Source organism: Eleginops maclovinus, chromosome 1 (genome assembly GCF_036324505.1).
Source record: "Eleginops maclovinus isolate JMC-PN-2008 ecotype Puerto Natales chromosome 1, JC_Emac_rtc_rv5, whole genome shotgun sequence".
NCBI lineage: Eukaryota > Metazoa > Chordata > Actinopteri > Perciformes > Eleginopidae > Eleginops > Eleginops maclovinus.
In genome coordinates, this window is record NC_086349.1 from 7,203,398 (window position 1) to 7,219,115 (window position 15,718).

Consider the following 15,718-nt stretch of genomic DNA (forward strand, 5'->3'; position numbering starts at 1 on the left):
ACAGTGTGTGAAAACCTTGTGAAGACTTACAGAAAACGTTTGACCTCTGTCATTGCCAACAAAGGGTATATAACAAAGTATTGAGGTGAACTTTTGTTATTGACCAAATACTTATTTTCCACAATAATTTGAAATTAATTCTTTAAAAATCCTACAATGTGATTTCCTGGATTTTGTTTTCTCATTCTGTCTCTCATAGTTGAGGTAAACCTATGATGAAAATTACAGGCCTCTCTCATCTTTTTAAATGGGAGAACTTGCACAATTGCTGGCTGACTAAATACTTTTTTGCCCCACTGTATCTATAACATTGAAAATCTCCTCGCCTGTTGTTCGTCAAGTTTTGACAAAATAAAAAATCTTCCTGAATCCTTCCTTCCCACGGGTAGCGAACCAGCGCGATGAGCTGCACAGAGCCGGACACATCAGTGGACTCATCCAATTGAACCGCGAATTTAGACCCTCTCAGTCTTTCCAGCAGTTGTGATTTGATATCAGCAGATATGTCCTCAATTCGTCGTCTGATGGTGTCATTTGACAGAGGTACACGTCTCAATTTGGCAGCCGCATCTTTCCCCACCATCACCTCACACAGATCCACCGCAGCAGGGAGCAGCAGTTCCTCCGCTATTGTGTGGGGCTTTCGCGCCTTAGCAATCCTCTGCGCTACCAGGTAGGAGGCCTGCTGCACTTTAGCAGAAACAGACGTAACATTAACCATCCATTGTTGTTGCTGGCGGTAGTCCTTGCCCTTCCTCTCAAAAAAAGCCCGGTCTTTTTTTACATAATCTGGATGCTTGGTCTCGAGGTGCCTCTTCAATTTGGCAGGCTTCATCGCCTCATTGGCAAGACACTGCAGGCATATCAGGACATTTCGGTTTCCCTTCCACTTCAATAAATCCATATTGGAGGTACTCCTCATCGTATTCCTTACTTTTGTTTTTTGTTTTTCATTTACTTCATTTGTAGCCGTACCCGGTCTTTTTAAAAATCTGTCCATCTTCGTAGTATGCTAGTCGTGTTATATCTCTATGATGCTAGCAGCGGAGCTCTCTGACTGACGTACCAGTTATTGTTGTTTCCACGGTAACGGGTGATGTGCTTGATTTTTAAATGTATAGATTTGTTAGATTAGAATTTAATCTATGAACTATTTTAGATTAAAAAAATAAAATATTATTTGTTGAACTATGAAGCCTTTTGTAAAACAAAATAAAAATGATATCATGATCATTTAAATGAATGAATCTGAAAACTTTTCACGGACCCCCTGGCAGAGAGCCACGGACCCCACTTTGAGAACCACTGCTCTAGACCAGCGGTTCCCAAACTTTTTTTGCGGCGCACCACCTTCTACGTCCCAACCGGGTTGATACCCCCCCCAAAAAAACGCAACAAAAAAAAAAACGCAATAAAGCTTTGTTTTATCCCCATATCATCACTCATGTTTAATCATGCGCAAATAACCAGAACACGCATGACGATAACAACATCAACAAAGTTTCAATATAATGCAACAAAGAAAAATTGCAACGATCCACAACATTAAAGAGCATTGGCTCAGAAGCAGATAAAATAAATAAAAACAGGATCAATCATTTCCTGACTCCTGCTCATTTTCTTCTCTCGTTCTCGTTCCTATTCTCTCCATTTCTGTTGCCTCCAAATCCTCACTCTCTCTTGATCCCTCTCCTCCTTCATGACCAACAACTTTGTCATGAGACGTTCCACTTGACAGTTTCCCTGATTTCAGCCAGTTTATCATATTTGAAAGAATGAATGAAACGAGTTGGCGCGCATATATCAAGGCTACAGTGAAACGTAGAAGACAGCGGCTGTCTTCTTCTACGTTTCTATCAAAAACTAATAAATTAGAGTTTTTTGACTTCAAATAAAAGGGATTACAAAGGAAATGTTTATTGTTCCTGTTTTTTATTGTAGCCTATGGAAAAATCCCACTTAAAAAACAACACTGTGTAATATTTCTACACCAGACCACCATTACATGTTTCATCTCGCGCACCCCCTGGTGGCAGCTCGTGCACCACCCTTTGGGAATCCCTGATCTAGACTGTGGCTGATTTAAAGTTAAGACATCACTTAAGAAACCTCACCCAGAGCCTTGAGGAGCGCATGCAGCACAGCGCAGAAGTGAGCAGCTGTGTGCTGGTAACTGAGATCCAGAGCCATCAGCACGTCCTGAACGATGTCCCCGACCAGAGGCAGCAGGCTGCAGTCAGAGTGAGTCAGCATCACTGTCAAGACCCGGGGAGCCTGGCCAACAAGACAGAGATATGATGAAATACATGTTGCGGAGCTGCCAGCCGACCTTTGGAGACTTACTCACTGTGTACAGTACAGAGGTATGGACCCATGACTTGGACAAAAGTCACGGGTCAAACTCGAGTCATGAGTATGAGGAAACATGGCTTGACTCTGCAAAATATACTCTAACACTTATTGTTACTTTAGCGGCACATTGGAGATTCTTTAATTTTATTTAGATACGCTCTTATATATGCTGTAAATGTGTTATCTTTTTTATATCTTTACACACTACAACAATTGCACGTCTCCCTGTCCTGGCAGAGTGACCCCTGTCCTGGCAGAGTGACCCCTGTCCTGGCAGAGTGCTTCCATTTTTTTCTCGATTAATTGTGGGGTTTATTTGGGAGTTTTTTCTTGGGCGCTCTAAGGTGTCGTATAATATAAACACTGTAAAGACCCCTGAGAAAAATATGTAATTTGTCATATTAGGGTTTAAATCAAATTTGATTGATTTGACTTGTTTAGTTTAGGACTCAAAACACACTACAGAGGATTTTAACTTTACCTTGGTCTCTTATAGAACACGTTCTCTTGTATGCCATATTAATTTACTGTGTTAGTACCCCATCAAAAATATAAACCACTACGTTATTCCTTTGGGTTCACTGTGAAGTTATCATAATCAACAAAAACTTAATCACCACGATTTCTGAATAATTGATCGAGTCATTCATCTAGCAAAAATGTTAAATATTCACTGTTTTCTTAATTTATTATTTGTGTGACTTTTGGACAAAGCAATGTAAAGATGTCATTTTTTATAGCATTTTCTTTACATTGTATTGACAACATCGTTTAAAAGAACCACACAACCATTTATGCTCAGGTAATGTTAAAATACAATAAAAACGACAACTTCAACATTCACAAAAGACCATAAAAATACCTTAACTCTTCCTTGTTTATTTTTCTTTACTTTTTTTCTCTTACTACTGTGCATTTGAACAGCATACTGAATGGTGTTACCTGTGGATGCTGGCCGAGCCTCTGCAGGTTGAGAGAGATGTCGTTGAGCAGGTAGTCTGAGTTCTCATTGATCAGCTCCTTCAGGGAGGGGTATCCGCAGGCCTTACAGATGTCCCACATTGAGCCCAGTGCTGCCTGGCTCACCAGCAGCGTCTCTTCTCTGGCCTTCTCGAGTACGGGGTAAAGTGATGTCATCAAAAGAGGCCGAAAGTCCTGCCTCAGTGCTTGAGCAAAGCAGGCGATGCCCTCCAGTTGGATACACAGCTGCCAGATGTTGCTGTTGAGCTGGTGGATGGCGGAGGTTGATGGTGAGGAAGACTGGGAGCTGAATGAAGAAGACATCTCTTGGATGGAGTTTGTCTGACTGTGGCCGACGTTACTGTTGGATATGGAGAGGAGGCTGGACGGGCTGAGCAGCTACAGAGAGATAAAAAGACCTGTCAGTATGAGGCATCATACTGTTGTTTTTTCAATAGGGTTTTAATTTAAGAATAAGACGGTCAATATAAAAAGTATAATGAAGATTAACATTCTTCATCTTCTAAGGAGGATGAGGTTCCCTATGGAGATTTTTACTAGTATTTGAGCAATGTTTATAAAAGTGTATCCTCGTTTTGGTAGCATCTCATTTATGCAGCATATGACGCATGACAATTTTTTGGGGTCGTAAAGCACCCAGGAATGTGGTACATTTAAAAAAGAGGCAGACAAGAGGACAGCCAGCTAGCAAACATTAACGCAAACATAGTAAGTTGTAAAGGACACCTATCAAATGTGTAATTCTATATTTTTTGTTCATGCCTTTTGATCTAATAATGTTTTATTTTACTACGTCTCTATCCTCCCTTTTGCTGTAACAATGTAAATGTCCCCTCTGTGGGATGAATAAAGGTATTCTGAATCTGAATCTGAATCATTTTATAGAAATACAATACAGGGCACCTTTAATTTCCAAAACAAACCTCCTCATGGTACTTCTACTTCAAAAAAACTCTAAATTTAATTTGACAAATAAAAGATGTTACGTTCATTTCAAAAACATGTATAGCCAAGTCAAATCGATATCACAACATTGGAATATTAAAAACGATACATTACAATCATACATTTACATTGATGGCTGTTTAAACCTCCAATCCATAAAAGCCCATTTGTTGGACTGCCAACAATGAATATAGCTCACATCAGTTATTGGTAACTAGCTGTTATTATGATTTACCATTACACAGTGAAGACGGTACCAGTGCAAAATGTTGCAATAAAACTGACTGAGAAGGCCTGTAGTTTCTACCATGTTCCTCTATTCTACATTCCTTTAATGATTGTAATTTGACTCGAGGGAAGAGCCCACAGCTGTCTCCACAGAGAACAAACCTTCCCTCTCACTGGTGTATATTTCTGTCCTTGGAATACTTTTGTATGATGGTGCCTCTGGGCTAACACTTTTGCTGACAAAGAGAAACTGCAAGTTTATCGACAAACTAGAACGGCACCGCTAATGTTTTCAGGCCTCGAAATATTTTCTCTACCTGTCAGCTCAATAATCCAGCCTTGAAGGTTGAGAGCAGAAACCTGGTAAACCTCAGTGTGTTCATGCATAAAAGCACACAGCGCTCAGTCCAAGGACAAACTGAGAGCTTGAATATCTTTCTTTGTTTGGAGCGAATTGATCCCTCCATGAACGGAATTTAAATGCAGGAGGAGCTGTGCAATATGGGCTGAGCATGGGAGTCTAATATCACACTTGATTAGAAAGTGATTCACAGAATACAAAATGAGATCGATGAAATTAAAAGTCAGAGTATCACTCATACTTCAGAATATCATTCCACAAAGAGCGGGATCATCTATGACACATGATGATTATTCCCAGAGAGTTTGTTGATCACGGAATTTAAGATGATGATTCATAGCCCATAGGACGATCCATTGCCACAATCCCTTTTTAAACTTTAAAGGACTTTAAAGAGTCCCTGATATACTTTTTGGGGTTTAACCTTTCCTGTATTGTGTATATATACAGTGGGGCAAAAAAGTATTTAGTCAGCCACCAATTGTGCAAGTTCTCCCATTTAAAAAGATGAGAGAGGCCTGTAATTTTCATCATAGGTATACCTCAACTATGAGAGACAGAATGGGGGAAACAATCCAGGAAATCACATTGTAGGATTTTTAATGAATTTATTATAAATTCCTCGGTTAAATAAGTATTTGGTCACCTACAAAAAAGCAAGATTTCTGGCTCTCACAGACCTGTAACTTCTTCTTTAAGAGGCTCCTCTGTCCTCCACTCGTTACCTGTATTAATGGCACCTTTTTGAACTCGTTATCAGTATAAAAGACACCTGTCCATAACCTCAAACAGTCATACTCCAAACTCCACTATGGCCAAGACCAAAGAGCTGTCAAAGGAGACCAGAGACAAAATTGTAGACCTGCACCAGGCTGGGAAAACTGAATCTGCAATAGGTAAGCAGCTTGGTGTGAAGAAATCAACTGTGGGAGCAATTATTAGAAAATGGAAGACATACAAGACCACTGCTAATCTCCCTCGATCTGGGGCTCCACGCGAGTTCTCACCCCGTGGGGTCAAAATGATCACAAGAACGGTGAGCAAAAATCCCAGAACCACACGGGGGGACCTAGTGAATGACCTGCAGAGAGCTGGGACCAAAGTAACAGAGGCTACCATCAGTAACACACTACGCCGCCAGGGACTTAAATCCTGCAGTTCCAGACGTGTCCCCCTGCTTAAGCCAGTACATGTCCAGGCCCGTCTGAAGTTTCCTAGAGGGCATTTGGATGATCCAGAAGAGGATTGGGAGAATGTCATATGGTCAGATGAAACCAAAATAGAACTTTTTGGTAAAAACTCAACTCGTCGTGTTTGGAGGAGAAAGAATGCAGAGTTGCATCCAAAGAACACCATACCTACTGTGAAGCATGGGGGTGGAAACATCATGCTTTGGGGCTGTTTTTCTGCAAAGGGACCAGGACGACTGATCCGTGTAAAGGAAAGAATGAATGGGGCCATGTATCGTGAGATTTTGAGTGAAAACCTCCTTCCATCAGCAAGGTCACTGAAGATGAAGCGTGGCTGGGTCTTTCAGCATGACAATGATCCCAAACACACCGCCAGGGCAACGAAGGAGTGGCTTCGTAAGAAGCATTTCAAGGTCCTGGAGTGGCCTAGCCAGTCTCCAGATCTCAACCCCATAGAAAATCTTTGGAGGGAGTTGAAAGTCCGTGTTGCCCAGCGACAGCCCCAAAACATCACTGCTTTAGAGGAGATCTGCATGGAGGAATGGGCCAAAATACCAGCAACAGTGTGGAAACCTTGTGAAGACTTACAGAAAACGTTTGACCTCTGTCATTGCCAACAAAGGGTAAATAACAAAGTATTGAGATGAACTTTTGTTATTGACCAAATACTTATTTTCCACAATCATTTGAAAATTAATTCTTTAAAAATCAGTCAATGTGATTTTCTGGATTTTTTTTCTCATTTTGTCTCTCATAGTTGAAGTGTACCTATGATAACAATTACAGGCCTCTCTCATCTTTTGAAATGGGAGAACTTGCACAATTGGCGGCTGACTAAATACTTTTTTGCCCCACTGTATATATATATATATATATATTTGTGTACATAGACGGAACTTAGGCTAAAATCCCTGGGAGTTTCTCTCCGACACACTGCCTCCTTGCCTGAAAAATTGGGTTTCCAAAGAAAGTGAAATAGTGATTCAGGACAAAATATCAACACTGCTTGTCTGAAACTCTCCTCACCTGCTGGTCCTGTCTGTCTCTGTCCGTCTCCTCGCTGACGGTGATCAAGTGCCAGTTGTTCAGACTGGTGTACTCCTCCATGATGGACACCACTGCCCCTTTAAGGTCCTCCGGGGTGACAGACTTTCCCCAAACTTGACTCTCCAAACCCTGAGCTTCTGTTGCAACGCTGATTCCTGCTGCACCCCTGACGATCTCATTCAGCACCATGGCAGCCTGCTTCCTGTATGCTGAGGACTGCTGGTACAGATCCAGGAAGTGATCTGTCAGCAGGTAAATGTTGCCATAGTAACCTAAGATAGAAAGAGGCATAGGTAGATTCTTAATTTTGGGCACTGTAATGTATACAAAATAATAAGAAATGCCATATTTTTTTCCTTTAAATACCAAAAGTGCTCATACCCAATGTTCGACAGATCTCCATGAGCAGAGAGAAGATTTTCTCATCTGTGAAGTAGAGGAAATGCCTCCTCTGTATCCGAGCAGCGTAGGAGTTATGAGAGTCTTGGCTGGTCTCTATGGTAGCGGCGTAATTCCTTTCCTCCACGATGCGAACATCCATCACATCCAGCTCCAGCACCTGCAAAGGCACAGAGTGTTTGTTGTGTTTTTAACAAAAGTTTAACCTCTTTTTACTGTGGTTTAAGTTTTCTGCCATTATAAATTAAGTACAGAAACAATAAAAGCAGGCAAAGTCAGACTCAGGTGGGGTGTGATTAGAAGTTCTTGGAGTGGGAAGAAAACATATTTAAACATATGAAATCATGCATTTCTGAGCTAAATTGTATAACAATGATTTAATTAGCTTATTAACATTACATGTTATTTTGTCTTATAAACACATTAATGGACTGCAATCACAATCTCTACATTTTATTGATACCAATGGAGAACTAAATACAAGATAAAAGTAAACTGTGATGTGGGTTGGGTCAGGTTTAAATAAAAAAAACAACTACGAAACAATCCTATTATAGTGACATTAAAATCCAAGTTCTTTCATACTTTAAAATCTAAAATCCAGGCAGATGTGTCATAAATAACTATGAGGATATCATATGATTCAGTATTATAAGTGTTAACAATGACATCATAATGACACATATTTTAAGATAAGGGAAAAAGCTATATTTTTTACAGCTAAGGTTTTCAGCTAAATTTGGTAAAGAAGATGAAGATATCAGCTGTGACTCTGGTTCAGTGACGAAAGGAGATCTTTAACTTCTTTAATTATTGTATATAATTGTATTTGAGAATTAATCAGGTGGATTTACTTAACTTAATTGAATAAACATCAGTCATGAAGACATATATTAACCTCATTCCCATTTAAACAGAATACATAGTGTAATCTGACACAACATTACCTGCATCAGAGCTTTGGAAATCCTCTCTAGATGAGCAGCCGAGTTTAGTACCACAGAGACCTGCGAGCCCAAAACTTTTAAATAACCCAGAAACACGTTGAGGACAAATAGCTTCTTCTGGTCGTCAGAGGTCCTCATTAGTCTGGGCAGGGAGGTGGCCAATGAGTGGAGGTTCTCTGAGAGGACGTCAGTTAAGTTCTGAGCACTGCTGCTGCTGCTGCTGGTACTGTTCGTATCACTGCAGCTGGTACGGCTCTGATTCCTCTTTGAGACCTCTCTGAGAACAACCTCACACCTACAGGAGAGGACAGGAGAGAAGACCCATTAAACATATTTTATCTTTAAAGTAGTCTGGTCACAAAATGTTTTTATTTGAGATGGATTTAGACCCAAATACAGTTGGTGAGTCTGTTGTTAAAGTGTTTTGTATACCATTTGGTTGTTTGCTATAGTTATTCCCACTACATTCATCAGAACGGCATTTATGGCAAAAAGGAATCCTTCTTTTCAAAGAGGTCTATCAGGTATGCATGCTGTCTTATTAACACCTCATTGTTAACAAAGATGAAACCCGGCGATCACTACACGCAGAATTTACAAAAAACATTAACAAGCAAAATGATCTTTCTGGGATGTGAGAATAATGTTTTGTTGATGTAACAATAGAAACAATATATAGCTGTTTTCCTGTAGGATATTAAGCACTATGTGAAACTACTTCTAATTCGACCGACATAAAGGCTTTCAAGAAACTCTATATATCTGTATGTTTTATCATTTATTTGTCTAGTGTGATATACCTCAGGCTTTTTTGTTATTATTATTTTTTTTTAATGCTCTTATGTATTTTTATTTTCATCCCTTAAATGTATTGTATGTTGCACTATTGGAGGAGCCTGGCACTTAAGCTTTTAACTGCCATCAACTATCCTGTAGCTATTGTGCATATGACAATACAACCTTTGAATCTTTATGTTATTTTTGGATTGAAGCTGTATAATCTAGTTTTGTCAATTTAAACTTAAATAAAAATCAGTTTATCTCACGAAAATGTAAATCAAATCGAACCTCCTCCTGACTCTGGGCTCCTCGTCGTTGACTGCTCCCACCAGTGCTTCCAGCAGCAGCCCCACACACTCGCCCAGTGAGCGGCTGCACCGAGCCAGCAGGTGTTCATCCAGCTCCACCATCTCCAGCCGGACTCTCCAGTGCTGGTGGGCTGAGGTACAGGAGATGATCTTCTTCAGGAGAGAAGACAGTCTCCCCGCTGTGCTCTTCACCCAGTCCTGTGAGCGATGGACCATCAGCTGTGAGATTCTCCCCAGGTCTGGTGAGGCAGTCTTGCAGGGCTCACCAGCCTGAAGCTGGGCGTCCTCCAACACCAGCCCAACAGTCCTGTACCACATCTGAATGAAAATCAGAAGGAAAGGAGATGATGGTGTGGCAAAAAGGAATCATTGAATTCGTTTTTTAAAGGAATATATACATTTTGTTTCACTCTAAAGAACAGAAGACCTGTTTACTTTAGGCTATTTTATATGTAAACGTTTGTCATAACCTGCAGTGTGTTATTTAACATTTAGCATTTGGTGGCATAGAGGAGTTATTACAAATCTATACAAAGATTGTTATACCCTCTGTAAAAACTACAAAGATATGATGGACTTCTTTTTAGTAGTATATTTCCCAAGGACAGTTTAACATCAGTCGTGCCAGGAGATATTTTATTAAAAATTAAGTCAAATGTAAACAACAAAAACTAAATGAAAAACACATAAAGCCTACTGATTTATACAGCAGGTGATTCTGTAAACATTTGTCATGAATTAAAATACATAACTGAATTCTTCCCTTAATGTTATATTTTGTCAGCATAAAAAGACTCTGAAACGGCATAAAGACTATCAAGGGCACAGTGTATACCATATATTTCCAGTATAGAGTGTTATGATTAACTTAACGTGAATGTGTCAAAAATATTATACTGAATATAATTGAATATTTTAAACTTTTGGACTGCTGCAGGCCTCACTAGGGTTTGAAAATTCCGGGAATTGTCAAAGATGGAAACTTTCCATGGGAATTAACGGGAATTAAAGGGAATAAACTGGGAATTTTCAAAATTGAAGGTTGGCTCTTCATAGTGAACTTAAATATAGTTGAGGAAAGTATATTTTAGCATAATCTTGACAAAATCAAACAGATGCCATTCAAGTACACTTAAATATCCATGCCATTCCTTAATCACATGCACATAGCACACAGCAGCTTACTGCATGGCTATTGAGACCACACCCTCTACAGGCACTGTGCATTCATCCATCACATGCACATATGATTTCTAGAAGATTGGACCACACTTTAAAGCCCAAAGCACAAGACTATTGAAGCCAGACACTTGAACCTGTGGACTACACAAAGTGAAGTACGGTTTGATGATATTATGGGGTAATGTATTTACTTTATGTTAAAATTGCAAATATCACATACAGACGTATTCATCTAGTAGATAGCTAGCTGATAACTTAGATGCTAAATAAGCCATAGCAAGCATCACTTCATTTACCATCTATGAGGCACTCTTATAAAGATGCTAGCTACCTCAAATGTGATGCTGTTGTTTTCTGCCTCCTGCAAGATGTTTTGAAGATCATTCCAGTTGTTTAGCTATCCTATTTATATATATGTTCATGCCATTGCATTAGTATTCTTACAAGCTGTTGTTGTATTTTTTTACAGAAAAATGCCACGTGCGCTATCCAATGTGTGGAGACATTTCGCACCAGCTAATGTTCAAGGAAAGTCTGTGTATGTGTAAATATTGTGATAAGACATACGTGAAGAATGCCACAAAAATGCAGCAGCATATTGCAAAGTGCGAAAAAATTCCTCAAGGCCCAAGACATGCAGCAGACAGGAGTTCCACTCCAGGGGAAATGGAATCTGTTTCAGCTGTATCAGAGTCAGAAACCCTCTCATCAGCCCCTGGCCCCTCTGGCATCAGAGAATTCTTTGAATTTATGGATGAACCTAACCAGGTAAATGCAGATGAGTGTTTCGCTCATTCAGTCAACTGGCTCACCACTGATGTTGCCATCCAATGTGTACTGGAAGAGGTTTTTGAATGTTCTCCGACCAGCATACACCCTCCAAACCAGACAAGCGCTGTCTACTAATTTGCTGGATGAAGAGTTCAACAGAGTGCAAACAAAGTTCAAGCAAACCATTGACAAAGCAGACTGTATTTCAGTCATCTCTGATGAATGGTCAAATATCCGGGGATAAGGAGTTATCAATTACATTGTCACCGCTCCTCAACCTGTATTCTACAAGAGTGTAGACAAAGGACAACAGACACACAGGCCAATACATTGCTGATGAGCTGTAAGTGATCATTAATGACCTTGGACCAGATAAGGTTTGTGCACTGGTCACTGACAAATGCAGCCAACATGAAGGTTGCCTGGGCACATGTGGAGGAGACCTACCCTCATATAACAACTATTGGCTGTGCTGCCCATACACTCAATCTTCTCCTAAAAGATATAATGGCACTGAAAACAATGGACAAGAGAGCAAAGCAAACAGTGAAATATGTGAAGGGCAAACAAGTAGCTTCAGCTGTAGAATCGGAGGCTGAAACCTTTATTTGTCACATACATGCACACAACAGAGCACACACAGTGAAATGTGTCCTCTGCATTTAACCCATCCTAGTACTAGGAGCAGTGGGCCGCTATTGTGCAGCGCCCGGGGAGCAATGGGGAGGGGGGATTGGAGATGTCCTGTGCCTTGCTCAAGGACACCACAGCAGGGCCTAGGAGGTGAACTGGGACCTCTCCAAGTAGCAGTCCACTTTCCATATTTCATGTCTGTTTGGGGACTTGAACCAGCGACCCTACGATTCCCAGTCCAAGCCCCTACTGACTGAACCACTGCTGGACGTAGCTGGAGCTACGTATCTGTCAAAGCAAAAGGAAAAGAACAAGAGTACTACACTGAAGCTCCCCAGCATCACACGATGGGGTGGCATTGTCATCATGTATGACAGCCTTCTGGAGGGAAAGGAGTCTCTACAAAAGTATGGCCATATCCCAGACTGCAGGCATCGAAAGTGACACCAAGAAAGTCATGTTAGATGATGTGTTCTGGGAAAGAGTGTCTAGCAGTCTGAAAATCCTCAAACCTCAAAAGGACGATGCCATCTTATCTGATGTCCAGTGTCTTTTTGCAGAACTCAAAGAAGAAATCCAGACGGTCCTGCCCCCTTCCCTACTACTGAAAGCAGAGGAAACTGCTGTGGTCAAGTCATTGGAAAAGCAGCGGGAGTTCTGCATGAAACTGGTGCATGCAGCAGCGTACATGCTGGACCCAAAATATGACAGGAGCATACTTTCTGGGGAAGAGATTAACGGTGCCTACGCAGTCATTACAGCCATGTCTGACCACCTGGGTCTCGATAAAGGCAAAGTTCTAGGCAGTTTGGCGAAGTATTGAACAAAGCAAGGCCTTTGGGAAGGGGATGGAATCTGGCTGTCATGCCAGCACATATCTGCAGCCACCTGGTGGAAGGGACTTTGTTGATCTGAGGCCCTGGCACCTGTAGCCTCCATCATCCTCCAAATCCCACCATCATCAGCCGCCTCCGAGCGCAACTGGTCACTGATTGGGAACAAACACACAAAGTTTCGCAACAGGCTCACAAATGTGAGAGTGGAAAAACTGGTTGGCATTCGGGCAAACCTAAGGCTCTTTGAGCCTGACACAGAGCCATCCTCAACAAGGCTGGACAGTGACACTGAAAAGGAAGACTCAGAGTTGGATGTTGAGGAAGTGGACATGTTGTTGGATGTTGATGAGGCCCAGGAAGAGCCCATTGACTGAAAGGGTTTAGCAAAAATGCAGAGGATTGCTTGAAGAAAGATTTGCATGTTTAATGTGACTTTTTGGAGGGAGAGGGGCTCTTTTCATTTAACATTTTGAATGGGGGATGCATTTTTGAATGAGTGGGGTTGGGGGGATGAGTAATATTTAACTCAACATTCATGTTTTTGTTCTTCTGTTCTACTTACAAATAAATCTGTTGAATTGTCATGGATGTTTTCTTATGAGAAAACAAAATGTTTATATTTATGCTTGGATATGACTCCATTTGATTACATTACCCTCAATTCCCAGTTGGTTCCCATAAATTCCTATTAATTCCCATGTAAAGTTTCCAATATGGAATATTTCCAAAATTCCCCAGCTTAACTTCCCATGGAAATTTACCAGAAACTTACCGGAAATGTTCTGCCCCTTTGCAACCCTAGTCCTCACAACTTGGGATATCTTATAAATGAATCAAGAGAAATAATCAACGTCTTCACCAAAGACATAAAATAGGGTTGCAAATTGTGATTATTTAGTCATCTCATTCAGACGTGAGAGAAGTCACTATAATGAATGGCAAGTTCTGTTACAAAATGCAAGCATGCATCATCACAGAGGTAATGAGAATAAACACAGAGATAAGATACCTTGATCGCCTGGACTGTGACTGCATGGCCATGTCTCAGATCTCCTGTAATGATCCTGGATACAGCCATCGTGATCCCAGGTAAAAATGAAGCCATGGTGCTGCCTAGAGCACACCTCTCCTGTGACGATGGGACTACATGCTCCTGAGTGCAGTCACACTGCATAGTCAAAGCCTGGAGGCACTTCAGCCCTGCCAACTGCACATCTCGAGATTTCTCCTTCTCTCCTAGAGCCAGCAGGAGCGATATGGCAGATCCAAGTCCAGGCAGCATTATCGGTTCAAAGAGTTTGAAGATTATATCACCATAGGCTGAATGAAGCAGTGCATCCAGGCACCTCAGCACAACAGATTTCAGCTCCTCTGAAGTCTCTGCAGGTTTCCCAGGATCTGTCGGAGAGCACAGGCAGAGGCAGAGCTCTGACAAGAGGTCACGGAGAGTCTCCCAGCTCTGAACACAAGTGTTCTCCAGGACGTAGCTCATAGCCTCAGCTACAGCCAGCACAAGTTTGTCCTTCTTCAACCCGGGGACTTTAAGGACAAAACGGAGTGGGAAGAGGACGTACTCTTGGAGCTGCTGTAACGTGGCATCATCTACTTCTTTTAACTGAGCGCTCAGCGTCTCCACGTTGGTCACTGTGGGAGCTTTGGTGAGGAGGACACAGGCCGGGCGCAGGTAGGCAAAGGCGATCTTTGGATCACTGATCTGATGCATGATTGTAGGCATGATTGCAGGAGTCACTTTAAAGAGGAAGTGCAGAAAGAGATAGAAGACAATTAAAATAAGTATTAATGCACAAATTGAAACAACAGGCAGTATTGTATTTCAATGAAATTGTACTACTCAAATATTCGAAGAAACTAAATTTAATGTATTTTAGAGCTAAAATAATGAACATCACAACAATGAGATTCAAACTGTGTTGGTCAGCTGCCATGTTGGCCAAATACTTTTTGCGGTGAGAGGTTTAGATAGGAAATTCAAGCATATTATGAAAATAAACAATCTTTAGTTTTTCAGCCCTGTCCTATAAATTTGACCCAGTGAGATGAGTACTGTCTGATAATGTTATAACAAATGTTTAACACTTGCACTGAAAATGTTATTGACCAGTTACCAATCATACATGCATTTGACTCATTAACTTAATTGTATAGCTAATAAAAAGTCAGGCAGCCTTTAGTCAAGAAAATAAACTGTATTTTGTCTGAATCTTGACACTGTCCTTTAGACATTCTTATTGAGGTCAAAGCTGTGCCTGGTTATGGTGTTGCTCGTGGTCTTGGTTTTGTTTTGTATTGCCAGACATTCTTCATGTAGGTTGTTGTACCAAAAAAGTAGTAAGTTGTCTGGAAAGTGCTGTATTACGTGATTATTATCATTAACCAATAGCCCACTCTATAAAACTGTAAACTAGTGCCGTAAAGAAACAGATACAGAGCAATATTGTGTACATGCACTAACGGTACAACATGTGTAGCATCGATGCGAGTTAGCTGACAGCATCATGCAGGCTGCTGAGGCTACACTAGTGGTACTGGCATCACCAAACAGTTATCCTACCTTCACATTAGCAGAAGTAAAGAGACCCGATGCAAAGCCGAATCAGCCCATATAAATGGCTTTATTATAAATAGAAGATTTAAAATCACTCATTAAGTTGCTGAACTCCAGCCTTGAAGAACGTCATGTTGCTGCGTCGATGGCGCACGTATGACGTAGGGCAACCTTAGCAACCATTAGTTTTCC

The 15,718-nt window shown here is 41.0% G+C and overlaps 1 protein-coding gene across 1 annotated transcript in view; it reads right to left on the bottom strand.

The window, feature by feature from the left end:
* tti1 (TELO2 interacting protein 1) overlaps window positions 1-15,675 on the bottom strand; it is a 34,910-nt gene extending 19,235 nt beyond the window's left edge. Inside the window, exons 1-8 of the mRNA XM_063891646.1 lie at window positions 15,533-15,675; window positions 13,970-14,709; window positions 9,519-9,856; window positions 8,451-8,745; window positions 7,486-7,663; window positions 7,084-7,376; window positions 3,295-3,711; window positions 2,115-2,274 (exon numbers count right to left, since the gene is read on the bottom strand). Coding sequence (XP_063747716.1) covers window positions 2,115-2,274; window positions 3,295-3,711; window positions 7,084-7,376; window positions 7,486-7,663; window positions 8,451-8,745; window positions 9,519-9,856; window positions 13,970-14,695 — 2,407 coding nt within the window. The 5' untranslated portion in view covers window positions 14,696-14,709; window positions 15,533-15,675. The remainder of the gene's footprint in view (window positions 1-2,114; window positions 2,275-3,294; window positions 3,712-7,083; window positions 7,377-7,485; window positions 7,664-8,450; window positions 8,746-9,518; window positions 9,857-13,969; window positions 14,710-15,532) is intronic.
* Between the last annotated feature and the right edge of the window lie 43 nt (window positions 15,676-15,718).